The 22,752-nt window shown below is 38.3% G+C and overlaps 1 protein-coding gene across 2 annotated transcripts in view; it reads right to left on the reverse strand.

The window, feature by feature from the left end:
• Positions 1-1,378: 1,378 nt before the first annotated feature.
• The window catches only part of negr1 (neuronal growth regulator 1), a 174,465-nt gene continuing 153,091 nt past the window's right edge, over positions 1,379-22,752 (reverse strand). For both annotated transcript variants that reach the window (XM_008408103.3, XM_008408104.3), the window contains one exon: positions 1,379-5,333. In XM_008408103.3, coding sequence (XP_008406325.1) covers positions 5,233-5,333 — 101 coding nt within the window. In that variant the 3' untranslated portion in view covers positions 1,379-5,232. The remainder of the gene's footprint in view (positions 5,334-22,752) is intronic.

A 22,752-nucleotide genomic window follows, 5' to 3' on the forward strand; every position in this document is an offset into this window, starting at 1 on the left:
GAAGGTCTCAGAGGTTTGATAGACAACATTAGTGAGCAACAGCATCAAGGAACACAGCAGGCAAGTCATGGATAAAGTTGTAGGTTTGTTTTTACTTCAGTTTCTCACTACTTTCTGGTGGTCTATCACACAAGGTCTCAATAAAGTTTGAGGTTTTATTATGACAAAATATGAGTGTGAATATACTTTTGCAAAGCACTGCATCTTAAGAAAAGGTGAATAAAACTTTAGCGTTGCAGCTACAGGTAGCCCAGCTTCTGTTTGTCAAAGCAAATCTTTTGAGTTACTTCATCCCCAGTGAGTTGTCATGAAAACAATTTCAATAAGATTTAAATTTCTTAATTTTGCTTCCTGCATGTTGTTCACTAAAATATCACGTTTGATGCCCTCGGCCAAAGTCCAGCTAGCACCTCCTTCACTGAGTTCCTGGTCTGAACCCCTTTCTGTGTTTCTCAGTTGCTGTGACAAATAATCAGTGCATGATTTTGTGACTTCTAGCAAAGTCCAAATGGATTTATTCTTGCAAGAAATTTATCCTTGTTAGTGAGATAACTTTCAGCTAGTTGTTATTGTGTTTAGTTCAAGGAACTAAACACATGTCGACTTTTATGTCAACTTTTTCCAATTTTCCCCTTCTGACAATCTTAAGAACGTCCCGATTATTGGGATAGCTCTTAAGAACTTAAGTATATTCAACATGTTGGATTGTCTTGGCCCGATATTGCAGTGTGTGTGTGTGTGTGTGTGCGTGTGTGTGTGTGTGTGATGTTCCCCAAAGGACAAATGAGAACGCTGCCTGATGAATGTGACGTGTAGCCAAGCAGAAAGCGAGGTGATTGAAACATGGAGGGGATTCTAAACAGAAGACAAAAAAAAGAAGGTATAGTGGATGTTGGAGTCGACTTTTTCTGTTGTTCTAGTCGCGGTCCACATTTGTTTCTTCCCCGTCGGCCGTGTTTGTTTACTCTAAGGTCAAGTTTGGTCTTGAGAGGTTTTGGGAGATTTCCTATCAGACATCTGAACGTTGATGAGTGAAATCGTTTTTTATCGTCATGCATGTAGTTTCTCATGATTTGAAAATCGGTCGACAATTTAAAACTTTTGCTGTGTGAACCTGGCATTAGGATAGCTAAAGTAATCAACACTGGCTTTATTTGCATTTTTCTAACCCAGACAGTCTGCTTGTTGATCAGTTAGATCATGCCAAATGCTGAAAGTAAAAGTAAAAAAAAAAAAAAAAAGAGCATAAAAAACATAAGCAGGTGTTTTGATTCTGTTCTCATGGGGTCAAATTAGCAACAGGGATGCTGTCTCACTGTCATTTATTTGGCATCACCTATGAGAACTGCCTTTTACTGCTCATTAACTCAGATGTGGGTTTACATTGTAACATGAAGACTTTTATTGCAAATTATACGGATTCGGTGAAAGGGACTTGTTAATACCATATCCAAAAAATAATAATCAACATCCAGTACATTTCATATGGAATACTAGCATGGTCTTAAGTGCTCAAACAAGCAACCAGCATAACTCCAGACTGTCACCACAATGTGCCACAACAATCATTATCATTATAACTCAAGAGCAAGTTGATTGAAAAAAAAAAAGAAAGGAAAATAAAATCATGTACAAACACAGCCTGGTGATCTGTAGAGGTATGTATTTTTCAGACCAGGGTTATGAAACAAGATTTTGCAAAAGAACAAAATAAAAACTTCTTCCATTCATAAGAAAGTGTGAAGGTCTGTAAAATGGCCACCTTTTAAAAACACGGGTTAATTTTGAACATGCAGCACAACCATACTCTCTGCACATCGTCAAACACGCGAGTGTGTGAAAACTAGGACTACACACTGGCTCTACAGATCAAAAGGTACCTATTTTCTCCAAATATACACACATTGATTCTGTTCTATAATACTGATATACTGGTTCACACCCTCTGTTTCAAAAAGTAGGTAAATTTCATTGCAAACATTGTTCTTTTTAAACATACCTAAATCAACAGCAGTCATGGCATCTAAAGAAATCTGACGACATTAGAAACTATGCCATACCGTGTCTCATTCAAATAAATGTCACATATCCAGTTTTACATGTTTCAAAACGTGTTGTTTATACATCATTTTAATAAAGGAAGAGAATAAATATACGTCTGAACCATTTCCATTATACTTTAACATTTAAACAAAATCATACAGTGCAGTAAATTTATCGTTGGTAAAACAAGCTGAAAATAATTTCCGTACAAAAAGAAAACAAATAACCAAAATACCACCATGTAAATAATGACAGTGTTTGTGCTTTAAGTCTTTTAACCGCGATGGCTATTGTTCTACAGATTTTCAGTCACCTCTGAAAATACTTCTGTGAACCTGATGGGCAAGTCCCTCAGTTGTTGGGTAAAATGCAACACATTTTAAATTCAAACAACCTCAAAAACATGTTAGCCTCAACCAAAAATGCAGCATCTCTATCTGAAGAATCTGATTCATTAAAAAAAGAAATAATAATATTATTTGTGAGGGCTGTAATTATTCCCAGCATTATTCTTTATACTCAAAGACATGTTGAGTGACGGTTACTGAATATTCTATCATCAGGAAGGAGGAGAACCTCGGTGAGAGCTTCTTTAGGAGGAAAGGTAAATGTATGTATATGGGTATATTAAGGCATTTCAGTATCTCTGTTTTAGTGATGAGGCTGAGAGTACAGTGCCTTCCCAAAATAGCCATAACCCTTGTATATTTTCAATCACTTTTATTCCACTTAAAAACCACAAACTTAAATGTGTTCTATTGGGATTTCTTGAGTGGAACCAACACAAAGTAGAGCATAATTATGAAGCAGAAGTAAAATGATACATGGTTTATAACAAGGGAAATATCAAATCTCAGAAGTGTGGCATGCAGCCCCTTTCACTCTGATAGCCCTAAATAAATTTCAAAGCAGCTAAATGCTTTCAAATGTTCACCTTTAACCTCAGTAAACATCCAGCTGCTCCGTAAAGGCCTCAGACATTTGTTAGAGATAATCAGTGAACAAACAGCATCATGAAGACAAAGTAACCCATCATACAGATCAGGGAGAATGTTCTGGGCAAGTCTAAAGCAGAGCTAGGTTATAAAACAAAGCAAAATTCTAATCTTTTCTGAAAATGGTAAAAAATTCAGCACGATGGCAAATGTTCCAGGACCTAAAGAGACAAGCAGGCAAGAGCCCATGGCAGCAATGGAGGAGCTGCAAAGATCCGCAGCTCCACGTAGAAAATCTTTTGACAGGACAACTATGTCTTGCAGGCTACAAATTGGTCCTCTATTGAAGACTAACAAGGTTATGGAAGTTTTAAAGGACAAATTAATGACCCTCTCCTGTTTGCCATTTAAGGGAGACCACAAGAAGGCAAAGACATGAGGTGAGACCGAAGTGAACGTAATGGCCTACATGCAAAATGAACACACTGTGTCCACTATAAAAAAAAGATGGTTGTAGTAGCATCTTGCTGTGAGGAGGCTATTTTTCAACAGGGACAGGGAACCTGCACAGTTCTGTAAGAAAGAACGTGTAAACATTTCTGTCTGTAGATGAAAGCTGATAGGGCTCCAAAATGTTGCAACTGTTTTAGTTTTAACTCTGAAAAAACAATCATTTAACTTTCACATCGTAGTTCTGCACTACTTTGTCTTTGTTTATCATGTGTTGGTTTTAATGTGTTGAAACAGTATAAATACACTCAAGTTTTGTGGTTATTATATGAAAAAGCGTAAAAATACAAAACTGGGTTTTGATACTCTTGCAAGGCACTGTACTTAGGAATGAGGATGCTGCTCTTACAAGCTTTCCTAAAAAGGAAATGGAAAATCTGCTCCATTATTTAATTGGACTTAAACTCTAATAGAGACTGATCATCTCTGTTCACCCTTGTGGTCTGAGGGTAAATGTGTTCAGTCTCAGATTACTTTTTGATAGGAGGGGGGGAAATTGTGCTGCAGAGTTTTTTTTTTTCTTTCTGATTTGGTTATCCAAATATTTTTTGGTAAAACCTGCAGCCATAAAACAGCATGTTCCTGCTGTGTGAGTTCAGCTAGAAAGAACCAAGTTAAGAAACAAATGTCTCTGCTCCGACGCCTGCAGAAAGATACGTCTTTTAAAGAACTGCAATTTTTTTAAACAGCTTAACTCGGACTCTGCGTTTTCCTCCTAACTGAAGCAAACTGCTGAAGCAATCAGAACAAGCATGACGAATAGGCTGTAGTACTGTCTGTTGAGAAAAATGTAAACAAAAGCGCAGCGATGTTCCTCCATTCATTCTGTACAAAGTCATGGTTCGTGTTAATGCTCCTGGCTGGATGAGCGAAGCTGGTCCCACGTTCAAACAAAAGCCTACACTATATTAAAATATAAAGATACGATACAGGATATGTTGCTACTTTGACTGCCGCCTGATCAAAGCTGCTAGGCAGGCATGGTAAATGACGGATCCATTTCCAAAATACAACAAAGCACACCTTCAACACTGTTTATCCACCTACTGAGTAATCATGGCAACAGGGGTGCCGGGAGAAAAAAAAACAAAAAAAAAAAAACAAAAAAAAAAAAACCCTGCCTTTTTTGTTCTTTGTTTTTTTTCCCTCTTTTTTTTATCCTGTATTTTTTTTAAGCTCACTCTATAATCAAAAATGTTATTGTTAGGAATCTAAATGTCTTTCCTTTGTTCAACAGCCCATAATACATTCAATACAACATTGGTATGGTAATCTGTGTTTTCAGAGACTTGGCACAATTGCTTCTTTTGAACCATGTACAAAAAAATGAATGGAAAAGTTTGCGCCATCGCCTCACAGGAGAAAAAAAAAGAAGCATGAAAGTAACTCGTTTGAGAGGCTGTTGATAAGACTGGAGGTGGGCGTGAGCACTAATTCACAATGTGGTCAGTCAATCAGGAAATAAAATGAGATATGAGAAAATTAGAATAATAATAAAAAATAACATCATAGCATTTACATGACATAATTTTCACCAAAGAGCAAAAAAAAAAAAAAAAAAAAAAAAAAAAAACTAAAATAAAATAAAAAATATATTTTCCCCCACAAAGAAAAAACAGAAGCTGATTATTTCCCCACCTCAGCTTTCTAACAAACAGTACCAGATTGGATTTCAGCCATCAGCAATGTCAAAAAAAGGACTCATAAATGCTCTGGACAGTCACTGTGTCTGCGCCGGCCTCTGCTAGTACACACTGATGAAGGAGGAGAGAGCCAGGACCAGGTATCGACAGGCCAGCGGGACATGGGCGCTTCCTGTGCTCCCATAGGGTGCAGTGTTGGGTGCTGTGGGCAGGAAACAAGAGAAGCTCTGATTAGTTGTGATTGCACATTCACTCTTCCACACCCGTTATTTCCAAATCCACAGCAGGCTTGGTTTGACGCTTACAAATGAGAATGGCAAGAGTGGCAATCTACAGAACCACCACCAGTGATTTGATCTGGCTTGTGAGGGGAACGTTACAGAGTTATTCACAGGACTCAAGGTGAGTTTAATACTTATGCCTTTCTGTGCAATCGATGCCTTAATGCTTTAGCTGTTTGCAGACCCAAGCCAGAGACAGTTTACTATGAAAACGGAACAAAAATAAACTCATAATAACCAAAATTGCACACACAAAAAATAAAGCAATGAAAATCAGTCTCTGAACTGAAATGCACAAATACACCAAAAACTGTCAGATAAGATTTATAATGGGATTTGAAAAATGACAGAGAATAAAAGGAAGACTTCTATTCTCTTTATTCTCTCTTAAAGTAGTTGGAAGCATGTGTTAATTCATTAACTGCATATTGCATGAAAGTGTGTGAAAGTTACCAGGACATTTTCACATGATTATGGAATCTGACTGGACCATTTTTCTTACTGTCTCTGGCATATTTAGCTGAGGAATGACTGACAGCTTAATTGACTGGACAGGACATTTTGTCCTGATGACATTCTCAGGGTCAAAATATTTTTCGTAGTACTCTAGCACATTTACTTTAACCAGGTTTATATTTTGACTTTTCAGAGTAGACAACATAAAAGGAAACTATAGGTATTGGCCAGCATAACTTTTCCTGTCCATGCATTTTGTAAATCAGTTTGTTCTTTATAGACATTTTAGAGCACATGTTAAACTCAAGGCCTGTAGGTCAAATCCAGCCCACCATAAATTATTTCTATTTCTGTGGCCTTCTGAGCTAGAGAACCACAGAAATAGGACTGTGGTTCTCTAGCTTGACTGCTTAGTCGAGCTAGAGACTCGACTGTCTAGTCACAACCGTATCAGTCAAATCAAATCAGTTTTCAGTTGTATAGGGTCCTATTACATCAACTGGAAAATATGTTAAATATTTAAGTACAAAACAAATGCAGAGGAAGCTATAACATTTTAAGTTTGTTAATTGATAGTTGTATGTATGCATTCTGCCACAACCAACTCTTTGAGGACATCCATGATCTTAATGTGGGCTGAAATGAAAATGAGTTCGACACTGTCATTTTGGCGGATTTGAGTTTAAATTATTGAAAGACTCACATATTTGCACTCGAGTATAGCAGTCAGTATCCACATGTTCACAAGGCGTGGAGTGGATGCAATAACACCAGCCTCCACTCTGGATGAAACAGACATGTTTTTTTTTCCTGAGTGTAGGCCACTCACAGTTTCTTACCCAATTAGATGTGACTTGGTTCTGTGCTCCACCGAAAACACTTAGTGGTTTTCAGAGTTGCTGTATTGCATCTTGAGTAGGTTAAAACCTAATTCAGGCTATATTTGTCATCAAATATGTCAATTAAATGTAACATTTCCTTTAAAAATCACTGTAGTTCTTGCTTTCTCTGGTATTCCTGAATGTATCACCAATATTACAATGATGCTTGTCCACCAAGATGAAATGTTGCGTTCTGTGACACATTATAAACAGAGCTGCTGCTGTGTGTGAGTGAAGATAGTTTCATTTTCAGAAGCTCATCATTCTTATTCATAATTTTCGGATTATCCCACTTGAAGGTTTCTCCAAAGAGTCCTTAAAGGACAGAAAAAGTCTAGAATCTGGTTTTATACTTTTTCAGATCTGGATAGAAATAGAAAAAAGATCCAACACCGAGTGAGGAAAAATGTTTGAGTTCATATAGTGAGCTACTTTCTTTGATGTGGAGTCTGTTACTGGAGATTTTAAAAATCAAGTCAGGGGAACCACGGATATACAAGAACCTATGAGGGTGTTTTTGAGACATGTCTGTGTTTCATTCAGAGTGAGAGAAAGAGCCAGGATTTTTGCAAATAACAGTTGGTAATTTTATTGTTTTGAGCTCTTGATCTTTGTCAGTTTTGGAACATGCAGGATTTGAAAATGATGGCAGTGTTTTAGGAATCTCATAGTCAAGCAAGGTGACGAGGCATCTCTGTAGACTCTCCATGATGGAGCTCGACTTTGATAAAAGAATAATACAGAAGTTGCTGGTTTCAGATTAAAGACATAGTAATTTTATCTGTTTTCATATAATATCTACTTATGCTGTTGAATGGAACTAGTAGAACAAGAAATATTATTTTAGTTCAGTCATCACAGCATATGCTTTAATTTTCTATTTTCTGTTTGTTACCTATTACCTCCATTCAAGGACTCAACTGCTTTACTCATGAAAATGCATTTCTTCCCCTTTTCAACAAGCATGCATTTTCTTTGTTTTCATTTATTCCCAGTTTATTTATGAAACTGGATGAATTATATATATTTTTTACAGTGATCAAGGATGTTCTTGTGGCTCTTCTACTTTATTTAGCAACAACAAGGGCAAAAACGATTCTTTGGATCGTTAAAGTTGCTGACCTTTACTGTAGAACATACAGATAGAGATCAGGGTTTTGCAATGCTAAACGTGCTAATTATCCTAGTGATTAAAATAAGACTGTAAAGCAAGTTTAAAATGCCAACGATGTAATCGTTTCTTCTTAAAACAATAGCAAAACCCTGCAGATACACAGCTAATATAAATAATAATGATTCACACACTGGTAAGGCTGTTTGAATATCTCCTCTACCCTCTAATGTTATAGCTCTTTAGAAAAATATTCTGAGTTTGCTCAAGCTTTATAAACAGAGATCAGAAACTTTTAATATGGGAGAAATTCCCACATCAAGTGGACAAAATGCTTACACTACTTTCCAGCTGCTATGACTGTTGTTAAAATGTGACACCTCGCTTTAACCTGACTTGAGATGAAGTAGGCAGAAGTAATTGGAAACGTGTCAAACTGACTTTCCTTCCATCTCATCTGTTTTCAGTTGTGAGTCAAACACTTATTCCCCCTCTTTCCCTTCCCCTCATATTGCTGGCCAACAGACCCCATCAGAGGAGAGAAGGATAAATGAGGGCAACACAAGTTCCTTTCTCTCACTGCTACAGAAGGAGGCTTTTGTTTTGTGCTGTTTGTGTTTCTCTGACCAGCCACGGTAATATGAACAGGTCTCTCAGGGGAGCTACGTGTGGTGGACAGAGAAGTAGAGGGCAGCTTTTCATTTGGAGGGGCTACTCTGCTGCCCCTCTGGCCCCTCCTCCCCCCTCAAACTCCCTCCATCACAGACACACTCTTTTAGCCCGCGGCTCAATAAACCCCACCTCGCGGGTTACAAAGAACCCTCTCCGTCAATGCGCACATATACCTGCGTGTACAGGTCACATGCATGCCTGCACACGGAGCACAGCAAGGCAGTGCAAACAGGCTCTGCTGTACCAAGGGAAATCATGTGGCGAACAGCCCATATCAGCAGGGCGCCTCTATTTACACTGCCAGGTAATTAGTTCACAATGTACAGTAACTCCTCTGAAGTAGACGATGTGTTGCACAAACAGCAAAATAACCTAACATGCGCTTGCGCTCGTACAGCGCGGGCAAACACAAGAGATCTTGGGCAGATAGTTCTTCTCTTTGTGTTTGTGAGGTTAAAAAAAAACGACTCGCGGTTGTTTCTCTTCAGACGAAGATTGTTATCCCACTGAACAATCGCTACTGTGAAGCGTGTTTTTATTTAACTTGTGTGGGTTGTTATTAGGGCGGAATATGTCTGCTACAGTATCAAAAATAAGTAGGATGATTAAGAGATTGATTTTGTCACCAACACAATAGCCTGCTGCAAACAGTATTCAGAGGCAAAAAAAACAAAACAAAAAAAAAAAACAGATCCCATTATCACCCGACACTGCTCTGTTTTTACCTGACATTTTCAAGCATTATTTGTCAGCACTGAAGTTGTTTACCTTTTAACGTTGATAACATGGCACGCTTGACAGATGGAAATAGAGATAGGAGGGAAAAAATGAACACAGGACCACATATGGGTGCAAATTTTGATGATTTAGTGGGATGCATGGCTGCCCCCCTTTTCTCTTTGCCTTTTTCTCTTTGTCTCCCTTTTCTTTCCCCATCCTCTCTCTTTGTATCCCTTCTCTCTCCTCCTGTCCAGAGTACAGGATAATGACACAGTTTTCCCGGGCTGCGAGAGTGAGCCGAGGAACGGTAACCATGGCAACAGCTCCCGTCCTGCTCGGCCGACCCGCCGTACCTCGAGCTCGAGTGCGCTTGCACAGAGCTACCCGTGCTCGAACAAATCTTTTAGCGTCCGTTTCCGTGTGCTTGTGTGCACATCAGGTGGCATGGTGGGGGTGAGAAAAAAAAAATATATAAAAGAGAGGCAGATTTCACTATTTCTCTACTTTGATTTCTTATCTTATCAGTGTCAGTGCAGTTTTCCGGTCGCAGGATTCCCTTTCATATCTCCGCTTTTCATGCAGCAGTTTAAGACGCTTGGTAAGTAATTACTGGTTCACTGGTTTGGTTTGCAGTGACAGGCCTGGAGAGCGTAACAATAAACCCCTCAGTGCTTCAGGAGAGGAAGAGGTAGGTGATGCTGGTGCAGCTGCCCCCTCACAGCATTTAAGTTTCGAGGTGTTTAATATCTCCCGATGTCACTGGAAAGAACAGGAGCCTCCTTTTGTTTTGACTGTGTGGGCTGTAACTTGCCACTTTAATTAACTCCCCAACCAGGAACTGCCTGCTATGCCTTTGCTCAACTCATTAACATGAAGGTAAGGAGACAGACCCACAGAAACTGAGAAAGAAATAAAGGGAGATAGAGGCAGCGGAAGGATTCATCAAAAGAGACAGAACTGGGAAAAATTAGACATTGATTGAAAGGGGTTCAAGAACGGAGCTGCCGCACCGGCGTCTGGCGGACACAAGAGGAGAAAAAAAAAAAAAAAAAAACACCATGAAAAAGAGCGAGTGGGAGTGGGCTCTGCTTCTTTGGAGTTAGAATTTAATTGCCATGTACATCAACACCAAGTTACAATAACGCACCAGAATCCCAGACAATACATCACAGAGAAACCAACAGCGTCACAAAGCACCAATGTGGGGAGGAGAAGGAGCACTCCAAAGGGAGAGCAGCAGAGGAGATAAGTGGAGATGAAAGCGACACGCTTCAATTACTGTTTTGCAACAGAATTAAAATTGAAAAAAAGAGAGAAAAAATAAAAACTATAGGCTTCCTAGCTGAAGTAAAATGAAAATTACAATCAATGGTTCTTTCCCCTGAATCTGGAGAGCAGCCATTAGCTTTAAATAGCCTGCCGAAGCACGAGCTGCACTTATTCCCCCATCCTTGTTCCCTTTCTCCTCCCGAATCTACATCGACAGCAGTTTTTGTCACCCACATATCATATGTACAACAAATGCTAAGGCGCTGAACTTCAGTGACTGCTGAAAAAGAAAATGAATCAAACAGACATATGCAACTGTGATATAAAGTGCAGGTTTTATCTTACACCATGTTGTTATTCACTGGAAAATCCTACTTTGTATAGAAAATGTGTGCTGCTTCCTTGCCCTGCTTTAATTTTTACATAAACTTTTGTACAAAAACACATTTCTTCTTTATCAATTCATGTTCCATTTTGACTATATCCCAGGAAAGCGCTTATTTTGTTATGTTGACACACAAAAAAAGAAAATACAGCTATTTACTATTTGGAAGTTTAGCTGGTGACAATATAAGTTAAGTAAAGAATGCTTATCCTTAGTCAACCACAATATTTAGCTGTTGGTTAGGGAAAAAACTGTTTACTATCATTTTAATCTGTGATAAATACTTTCAATTAAGCTGTTCAACTTAATTAAAATAAATTTTAACTAGATTTTTTTTTATGTTACTCTGATAAAAACATGCATGTCAATTAATTGAGCAAACTCTTATAACCTTGAATAATATGAAATTGTTTTCATAATGAATACTGGATTTTTTGCAAAAACATTTTAGATTTTGCTAATAGTTATTGTGAATTATTTTTATAGTTACATGCATAGAAAGAGGACAGAGTGCACAATTTTAGAAAAAAAAAAAAAGAAAATTTTGTTTTTTTATGATTTTACAATTATGTCCAATATTTGAGTACCTGAAGTCATCATTTACTCTGAATTTGCTGGTGTTATCTATTAATGTTTTTGTCTATTTATTGGTCCAGTTTTATCTGTTTTTAAATTACATTTTATGACTTATTTAACTATAATTGATATGTGTTTTTTGCTATAAAATGTATTCACATGTTGTGACTTCTCTTGACTTGGCTAACTTCAGGAATGCCTTCTTGTGTCTGGTGTCTTATATAAGGAACTGAGCATTTCCATATTGCTTTCTGTTTCAGTTTATTTATTTATAATACATCCCTTGAGTTAGTTGTCTCCTCTAAGCAGGTTGTTTGTTTTAGCTATACAGACATTGTAGGCAGCCAGGCATCATCCTAATCCCCCATGGGCAGCTTCAGAAAGGGCTCGTGTGAGCAGGAGTTGGAGGAGGGGCTTAATATCCTTGACCATCATTCAGTGGCCTCTAGTCCTCCCCTCACAGATTCCCAGAGGAAGGCCACAAGAGACGTTCCTGAGCCAGAACTGATCCTGTACACACCATGGTGTAACTCGGGCTAAATCCCCCAACATGCAAGGTTCACAGCAGCCACCAGGAGTGTGTCTAAGACACGTAGACGCTGTCTTGACTAGGCCATGTGCTGCTGTTGGTGAAGAGTATAAATGAATATCATGCAGCATTTAAGACCTGCAGGAAAAATATTGAAATGATACGGCAAGCTTTATCGCCTGCTCAGTACTTAAAGAAGCAGCATGAGAGCACTTCATGGAAGGTGATCAAGACATTTCCCAGGTCTTACCTCACTTCAACCCCACTGACAGTGAAATACAGCCTCCCCCTTCACCATTCATCTTGTTGCCTCTTGCCAGTAGCAGGCTGCCATATTAAGTTGGCGCACAATTGACTCGCCACCCCATCAGCTCATTCATCCATTTCTCTTTCTATTCCTTCTGTTCTTGTACAAGCAAAGTGTTCATCATGACCAAATATGATGTTCAAACTCATCACCTCTGTCTCCCGTTATGATTACCACAGAGTGCTGCTGCACAGAGTTCTCATTCACTCACACCTTGGAGCTCATTAGCCCCACCAATCATTTGCATTAGTGCTAGTAATGAAAAGCCTCCATTAATAAGATGGCCTTCAGAGATCATTTACCCTCCTCTGCCTCCCAGCACTGTCGTATCCTCACAGTCCACTCCCCCCGCTCCCCGCTCCCCTCACCCCGTTACCTGTCGGTTATCAACACCCAGCAGAACGTTTTTTGGGGCCGGCTAGAATAGCTCCTCTCAGCATCTGTGTCTGAAAGGAGAGAGACCGAGCAAGTGACGGGTCACCTGATAGCTCGCTGAGTGAGCTGGAGGCTCTTGAACGCAAGCAAGCGCTGGCCTTCAGCTTGACTTAATCAACACCTCTGTGGGGTATCTGGACACTTGAGAGACCTCAGCCCAGTGTAAACGAGAGCGGGGAATCCTAACTGAGGAGACATTTCCACCTTTTCTACAGTTACTGATCCTTTCCCTACTGATTAACTCCTCTGTCGTAATGCACCTTCTCCCATCCTCCTCTGATTTTTTTTAATTTTATTTGAAATGAATGTGTTCTTAGAGACAATCTGGGACTTTTGACCTCATTGCATCTTTAATTCAAGAACATTCTTTCTGCAGGTGTGAAAGCTCAAACTATGTTCAACTGTATTAATCATCTTAATCAGTCCAACAACCTATAGGAAAATAGCAAAAATCTTCTCTGGAGGATTAATTATTTTCTCTTGAGCTACTACATACAACAGAGTTCTGCTAAAGCAGATGTGCTAAAGCAGGGGTGTCAAACTCAATTTCACCGAGGGCCACTTCAGCATATTGGCCTCCCTCAACGGGCCACATTGACGGTACAAATCAGGAGTGCCCAGGTCCAGTTCTCCAGACTGCAACTTTTACATGCATCCCTGCTAAAACACCCCAGACAAAAGGTTGACTTCCCTCATCAGCAGCAACTCAGTTCTGTAGAGGCTTATAATGAGTCAATGATCCAGGTGTGATGGAGAAAGAACGCATCTAAAGTTGCAGATGGTAGCTCTGGAAAACTAGACTTTGGCAGCCCTAGCATAAATGTATGAAAATACAATGTTAAAAATAAATTAAACACCTCATATTGTTAAATAACGCTTTGGAGCGTCTGGTTAGGAAGCGCATTCAAAACCTTTGGTTGAAATGGCGCGTTAAATTCAAGTCTCCATTACAGACTAGATAAAACTAAAGAGAACGCAACGTTGTGTTCATCCATTTGAGGAGCCGGGAGTTTATCTTGAGGAAATAAATGACGACGCAGAAGTTAGTTAGACTGTAACATGCGCAGTCCGCTGCTCAACCACTGCGGACGCGGCTGCGAAGAATTAAAAACCGCTGGAAGTAACTCATCCAGAAGATTTAACAAATGGAGCCTTCTCGGTGCACATTACCCAGGAGAGCGGAGTTCTGGAGGAGCTGCAGACGTAACATCTGTCCGTTTCGGAGAAGCGAAAACACGCAAAACAACAACAAAAAATCCTAGTAAAAGCGCAAACCGGACCGCGCACAGGGCAAAACACTCAGAGTTCAGTTGATCTGTTTGGATCAGACAGATCCAACTGACTGATGAATTAGCGCAGATTTTTCTGCAGAGGAGGAAATGCGTTCAGACCCCCGCGGGTGAAGTGATGCTAATTTAAGTGAAGTCGCTTAATTTATTTTATTAAAAGTTATTCAGGCCTCAGTCAGAGGTTTTTGTCACTACGGAGAAAAATGTAGATACATTTACCTGCTTAATTTGGGATGGGATCTGGATTCACGGTGAATATCAACTAAACCGCATAAAATGCGGCTAAATAGCCGATGTTAATATGGTTGTAATTTCACGGATAAAAATAGTACATGAACGATTTTTTTTATGTTGTCGGTCAAGATAACGGATAACAAAAAAAGTCTAGCGCCACCTGCCGCCCTGACACCAACTCACACACATCTTCATTCACAGTCTTGTAAATCGATGTTTCTTTTCTTGGACATTTTGACGTTAGCTTGTGATGTCTCAGTTTTATTCGCTGGGAAAATCAATAAACAGCTTGAGGTGACTCTGCTGCTCTCTAGTGGCGAGAAGCCATAATGTTGGCTGGTAACAATCGGAATGCATTATGGGAGATGTAGTTTGTAGTCAATTCGTGCTGAAAACCTATTTTAAGTCAATCATGGACCTATAAAACGCTGGGGGGGCCACATAAAATGACATGGCGGGCCACATGTGGCCCGCGGGCCTTGAGTTTGACACATGTGCTAAAGCAACATCTAAAAGTTGTAGGACACCAGATTAGGTTCTAGCAACTACCTCATATTTTGGTGTACTGTGCGTATTTTGTGAGTCACAAATACTCTGCACACATTGCCTGTTGGGCACAGCGGTGCAGAAGTAAAGCATGAGACCAGTAAGCGGAGGTCTCAAGCCTTAACGTGGCTGTCACATGTTCGAGTCTCAGCTTCGCTACATGTCTTCGTTCTTTCTGCATGTCTTCTTTCAAAATCCGCTTTCCTGTCTGACCACTGTAAAATAAAGGCATGACAAAATATTTAAAAAGGAACGTTTCCTTGTTGAGCATACCAATTTCCTTCATTTCCCACAAATTCAGCCATGGTAGTAATGTACAAGGGGGACAAATATTTTGCTTTTCAGCTTAAAAATAGGAACAAAAGTTCAAAAAGATCATTGTTGCAGACCAAAGTTCTTCAAAGCTTCTATTTTATTCAGACACTCTTCAAAGTTTGACTCCGTCTTGTCCACAAGATGGTACAGATTCTCAACATCCATCAGCTTGGTGTTGAATACAAAACAGTTCGATGTGAACACTGAATAAGATATGCATATTTTGAAGATGTAGCTTGGTATCCATATGGGATAAGGGGATATTTCGAAATACTTAGAGAAATGCAATTAAGGTATGTAAAAGGTAAGATATATGGATCTGTGCTCACTACATAGAAAAGTTATCAACTTCCAAGTAATATTCTTTATACCCACTTCTGAAACAGAAAAATCTTTTTTTTGCCCCCCAGCCGTTTAAGGTATTTTTCTATACATCTTGAAGATAAATAGTCATCAACATATTCTCTGAAAAACAAATTTCAAGAATACAACACCGCATGCTCTGAGACTGTTTTTAATCACAGCAGTTCCAACAGCATAATTACTCCATGACTTCAGCTGCTCCCACTAAATCTCCTTAATGTTCCAGGTTTAATATAATGCACAGGGATGCAAACAAACGGCGTCAGCATGTTGTAAGTTCCCACATTCCTGTTTTCTTCTCTGTCTGTGTAATAATCTCACTTTCATATTTGCGTCTCTCTCCCCCACTCCCTCTGATAATTCCCCCTGCCCCCATTTCCTCCTTACTCTTTTTAATGCTTATCAAGGTTTTATTTCTCTGGAAGTCCAGCCGTAGGCTCGAGTGTTTTGCTGACTCAGGAGGCTGCCTGGTTTCTATGATGTCAGCGACAATCTACCCCGTTATGAGGAAAGTCTTATGACAGGGTTGAATCTCTGTGAGCTTTTGCGTCGACACACTTTCTGTCGGCTCTCATACACTCATTTCTTTCACCTGTAGCCGTTCGTTGTCACATCGATTCCCAGCTGTAGTGTATATGGGAATATGATAAAACAGCTTCCTTTTGTCAATGTCCATTGAGGTCCTGATAAAGCAGCACAGCTAAATGCAGAGGGGTAAGTGCATTTTCTTCATGATAGATATAAGATAACTTTATCACTGCATACTGCCTGGTTATCACTGCTCACCTGAGGCTAGTCAAAGCTGATTGAAATGTGCTCAAGCTGAGCGTCTCGGCACAAGCACACGGCCCTGCTGCCAGTATTTGCTCGGATGGTCACACTATATGAGGAGCAATCTATAATTTTTCTTCATATTTACCTTCCTTGAGCTGCTAATTGATTTTTCTCAGATCAATTCTGTGGTTTACAGAAATTGGTGGAGCAAAAGGGGTTTGATCAATTGCCGAGTGATTAGCATGTGCAGTGGATTACTTCGAACTGAAGGACTGCAGAAGAATGGAGGCTGAGCGGATGGCAGGCACCATTCAATGGAGGCACTTGCCCTATCTTTACATTACTTATTGTTGAGTCAAAGTATACTTTTAATAGCCTACGCCCACAGGTTGTTTGAGTGTCACATATGAAATAGCTCTTTATTTTGCCAAGTTAGATCCTCATGCGGTGAAACCACTTCCCCCACCTTGTTTCAGAATGCCTGTGGGAGGTTCAGATAAAAACTCCAGTGTCCTGAAGTGATCAGTATTGATCTGTATGGAGATTCTTTGCTGTGTTTTAAGAGGACAGAGGCTTTGCACACACACCATCAAATGTGCAGTCTGGTATGTATGTGTACGAATATTTTAATTTCTCAGGCATCTATCAGTTTAACGACACCAATAGATGTAAAAATCAATAGATATCCTGCTGCTAAGTTAGGAACGACCCAGAGGACAGTAAACAAAACAAAACAACGCAGCCCTTGTGCTAATGATGTGACCCTCTTGACACAGGAATGAGAATGAATCCCTTTTACACTGAAACTAGGAAACTAATTGTAGGGTTAGTAATTAATTCTTAATACCCTCCATCTGTCGTGCTGGAAATGGACTGCACGAAAAAAGGCTAAAAACTAAGTCACCAATGTCAGCTGCAGTTAATTTGGCGTCTGTATTTAAGGCATAAACAGAGAGGGGAGTTGAAATGTGTCATAGTGAGGCATATGTTCTGACATGAATAGGCTCTGACTGCAGATGGGAGAATAAAAACAGGACGGACCTTGTCTTGCATGCAGTTATGCACACACACAATAAATGGGACTTATTTTAATACATTTAATTCAAGAAAACTACAAGGAACATAGATGACATATAGCTTGCTTAAAGTACTCTTTAAAATAATAATAATAATAAAAAAAAAACAATCCTGTTAATATGGTTCTTGATCATATCCTGCATGCAATTTGTGAAATTTGAATGTACAGTTGTATGTCGAGGTGTACAGTGTGTTTGTTTTTTTCTTGAGAAACATATATAAACTGTGTGTAACATATGCAATTTAAAACTCTCAGGGTGATGTATTTCAGAGAGAAATAAGTTTGATTTTAAATTACCACTCCACCATTATTAGTGAAGATTAATTTGCCAACACAACATTTATGTAAATGACTTTCAACTGAGCCTGTAGTGCTCTTTCAAAAGCTACTTTATTATCTGCAATTCCATTAAACTCACAAGCTCCTATGAGTGTAGCTCTGAGTGTAATAATGGTGCTTGATGCACATTATCACAAATTGTTGGATATAAAAATTCATTTATCTTTTATTATAAAATGAAAACTTTATGCAACCCATGTGTTTTTTAGGCGCATGGAGACAAAAAAAAGTTGGCAATCTGGGCCCTGTGTTGCATACTGTATGTATTCAGCACAACACAGTTCTTTTGAGAAGTTCACAAACTTATCATTGGGAGGAATTGGGAGGAGGGTCTGTTTCAGAGATCTTCAGAGAAGATACCAAATAGAGAGTTAAGATAAATGTCATGTCCTGTTTACTCTATCTCAGCGCACAGAGCTTGAATATTGAAGCTGACCAATAGGAGAAAAGCTGATTCAGAGTGCCCTCCCACCAAGCTTCTCTTAAAAGGAGTCTGAAGGAAAACATGTGAGAACATCAGGAATATAAAAAAGGCATCTATAAATAAATGGACAAGGAAGAAAGCAGGAGAGAGAAAATGCAAAGAGGAAATATTACAGGTGAAAAAGTTAAAATAAATCAATGTATGATTAAAAACCTTACAGTAAGGAAAAATACTTAAATAAATACTATATATATCAGCAACATCTCATCATTGTGAATATTTCAAAATCTAATATCTCACATACATATTTTATAACTTACATGAAATACTCTGACTAAAATGTTAGTCATTTTTCTTTGTCTGTTTTTAGTCAAAAGTACATTTGAGTTATTATTTCATAAGCCTTCGCATTTACACCTACAACCTAATATGACCATTGCAACAGAACCCACAGCTCTCAGAAAAATGCATCATCCAATTTTACCATCTGAAACACAGTTGAGTTCATCTAAGGGTGTTAAATGGAAATGAGATGCTATACACGTCAGCGATATCTTTCTGAGCACAGCCTCAGTTTGCTGCAGAGGTTAAGCTCCAATTTTGATGCTTCAAAAACAATCAAAAGAGTTCAAGAGCACCCAGGTTGAGGTGGTTTGAAACACTAAAAAAGCAGTAAAATAAAAGTAGCAAGTATGTTAGAAAGTCGCATCCAATTTTATGTGAGTGGGTTCCAGAATTTAAACTGCTATTTGGAACTACTCATCTGTGTGTGCCCTGTACAGTCACAATAACTTTGAACACTCAAAAGTGTTTAAGCTTTATGAATAAGAGACTGACAGTAACTCAAATGTGTGAGATCCCTAAAAAAAAAGCCCTAACCCTTATCTGCTCGTCTGTAAAAACCCTCCACTCTAAATCCACTTTAGCCTTTCCTGAGTGAGCTCCATCCTCTCTACCACACTGACACTATCGATGTGCAACTGTTACTGCTGCATAAATAACAGAAGCGATGAGGGCGACATGCTTTTTCATCTTTGACTATAGGATCAGTGAGTGCGGCTCCCAAATCTATGTGCATACCGCTCTCTATGTTCTTGTTTTTCGCATGAGGTCAGACACTATTGACTGGAACCAGTGAGGGGAATGAGCCTGCATTTACCAACAAATTGGTCCCCTGGATTGACCTCTGGTTCAACTTAGCTGGATTTCAGGAGAAGGAAACATCAATACATCTGGTCAAAGACATAAATCTCACTCAGTCACCAGAAATAGGGCAGACAGATTTACATTTACATACAGTATTCATCATCAAGTTGACTTTCTGCCCCCATGGCAGGAAATGTGAGTGTGGGAAATGTCACTTTAATTATACTGCATTCATAACATTAAGAGCAATTACAGCAGAATGTAAAGGGTCACAAAGTGCCCATATAAAAGCCACTAGTGTCATATGTCTAGAAAATAATGACCAAAGTTCCAGCAGCAGTTTTAAAATGCTGTTTTATTGGCTAGTAAGACTCAGAAGCCAATTACAGTCTCTCTGCGGTATCAGCTCTAATTTGTCCAAGTACAATGTGAGGAAAGAAAAATTAACCCAGATTAACTGAATCTGCTCTTTTCCATCAAGACTTCTCACAGTGTTAACGTTTGGTTTTCTATAAGGAAAGTTCTTCTATTCAAACCAAGCTTATCAATGTGTTACTCGGACGTAAATGTGATGGTAAAACAATGCTCTTTTTAACAAAATATGCTCTCTAGGTTCAGCTGTGATGCTAAACCATAAAGTGCTTCAGAATGAATAACAATACCAGTCTGTCTTCTTTTGTAAAACCTGACAATTCTCTTCACTTTTCAGCATTCAGCTTAAGGCCTTTAAAGCTGAATCAAGCACAATAGTCTGTCTTATTTTACCGTGGGCAAATTCAATGAAAAGGAACAAAATGCCTTAATCCTAACCAACAATGCCATGTCGCTGATTTTCAAAATCCGTCTTCCCCTTTTTGGAAGATACCTAAATACCACCAACCTCCAGGTTTCTGTGAATGTGGCCTTCATGTCTTTATCAAGAAGGTCCCCTATTTATTTTATAGCAAAAATAAAAATAAAAAATATCTCATTAATATGGGTTTTTAAAAACTTGACTAAAAGCTGACTGACATAGCCCAAACTCGCGTTATTAAATAGGGGGGTAAATATACAACTTGCTCACAAAATGGTAGGAAACAAAACAGAAGCTTTACGAGAACAAGAACAATCAAGAATTAATCACCATGTTTGAGAAAAGTAAGAGAATGTTAATGTGCAGGTTTTCCACATCCATACAAAAATGCTACAGGCTTAAATCCCCGTCATTTCAGTTTCAGGTCTCCTAAAAATGTTTATGACACTAACAGGAATTGAATAGACCACTTTGATTTGGCAAGAATATTATATTTCAGTATTGTGATCTGCAAGAACTTGCACCACCCCCACTATTAATTCAGCTTAATTTATTTCTACTGGCATGGTCAGTGAAGTTCATACCTGTTAGTTTGCCTGATTTCTTAGGCAAGTCTCTCTGCTGATCACATGTACATGTGAAAAGAACTACTTCCCTCCTACATCTTTTACACCTAACACAAGATGCAACATCAATATCTACCAGATGAACATTCTGTTTTATTGGACAAATTAATAAACAACAAAAAAAATAAATAAAATGTTACGTTACTGGTTAAAAACATGCTTGGTGTGTACAAAAAATTATAGAAAGTGGGGTAACAAAGTTAAATTGTGAACCTCTTTCAATATTTTAAGTATTTTCGACCAAATAAAGCCATTTTAGCAATGGCTAAACTTTGTTGTTTCTTATAATAGAATTTGAATGAATCAATGACAAATTAATTCACTGAAAAGCTTAGCTGTTAGCCAATCGGTTAAGAGACTTGCTTATTTTTCTGCTCTGTGTCAGGCGCCAATCTATGCTTTGGCAAAGCTGTGTTGGGAGGTGCCAAAAGGACAAGTACAACAAAGATTATTATCTGTTAAGGGAGTTGTAGTTTGTCTGCTTAACAATGGGGACTTCTAAACTGACACTGAACTAAATGCTTGAAGCGGAGGGCTCATGCTTTGGGATCACGAGATGCAATAGATACTGATTAGTTCATTTTCATTAACACTGTTCTTTACTGTTGACAAAAACTCAGCAGCACAACACTTTGGAATATTTCTAATAAAAAACAAATAAGCAAACTGAACAAAAAAAAACAAAAAAAAAAAAAACAAAACGCTTAAAATAGTAACAACTACTCCATTTAGCTCACTGTGTTAGCAACATGATTTTTGTCATTCTGTCATGTCATTTTCCATAAATGGTAAGGGAAAAGGTTTTCACTACTTGGCTAAAAATGCAGTAACATGTGATGGAAAATGTTTCCTTACTTATTTTTGTCAAAAGCTATCAATATTTTATATGTGTGTTCATTTGTTGCTGTTTATTTGTGTATATTTTGAGGTGAAATAAAAACAGCTGGTGAAATTCTTTGTTTTGTCAAATCAAAGAGAACAACCACATTTACTATTAGACAATCAGATGATTCGGTGGGCATCAACCAGTGAGGCTATAAATTCCTTATGTTTTGAGATATTGGATAACTGTAACTTTAGTTTACTTTACCAAACGTATGGTGATATGAGAACGTTTAAGTGACCTGCAAAAAGAAAGTTCTGTAGGTCAAACTTCACACCTGAAATATGAGGACAATGCTGTGTATGCAGGTTTCTGAAGGAGTTTCTTAAAAAAAACTTTTAAGTGTAATTTTTAAGTGTGAATAAGCAAGTTTAGTTACAAATTATTTTACACATTTGAACAAAAAAGGTAAGTGTAAGGCCTGGAGTATCTGATATGACTTGAAACTGGCTTAACTTAAAACAAAAAAAAATACTATGTATTATGATAAATATGGACCATCGGTCTAAGTTTCACTTGTGTAGATAATGTTAATTTATTAATCGTTTAACAAATAGTTGGAAAATGTATTATTGAATATAAACTTGCTTCAATACATAAATAGTTTCTAAGAAATACTAAAAAATTATTTGTGCTGCAAGAACACATAATTAAAAATATTGGTGTCAAAAAGTGGATACATTGCTATACATACATACTATGCTTGGATTTGCAGAGAGCACCTACATCAATTTAGTGAAGCTGTGATGTTTCCTGCAGGATTAATTTTAATTTGAGGAAGATGATATAAAGCACCTCCGTCAATGTTTATTTCAGCTGTTGAAAGTGACAGCCCAGCCCCTCAGAATATGTATGAAAATATGCCATCCAGTGGTAGTTTGTGTTTTAAACTTTGCTATTTTTTGAGATTTTATTTTATTTTTTTGAGAAATTCAAAGCGTTCCCTAGGATATTTTCAAACGGGTAATTGAAATATATTCTCGTCTATTTTATTCATTTATTTTCTTATTTGTTTATTGGTTCAGGATGAGTGGAGTCATCCTTTGATTAGTGGCTGTGACGGATTTTCATCTTAAATTGGTCTGTCATTTAAATCTTAACAAGAAAAGCACACTAATGGCAGATATGGAAATTAATAATCCTTGGAGTAGGATATATTTTTCGGATTCCGTTCCGAGTGTGGACTGCC

Source organism: Poecilia reticulata, chromosome 4, assembly GCF_904066995.2.
Source record: "Poecilia reticulata chromosome 4, P_reticulata-male-v2, whole genome shotgun sequence".
NCBI classification, from domain to species: Eukaryota; Metazoa; Chordata; class Actinopteri; order Cyprinodontiformes; family Poeciliidae; genus Poecilia; species Poecilia reticulata.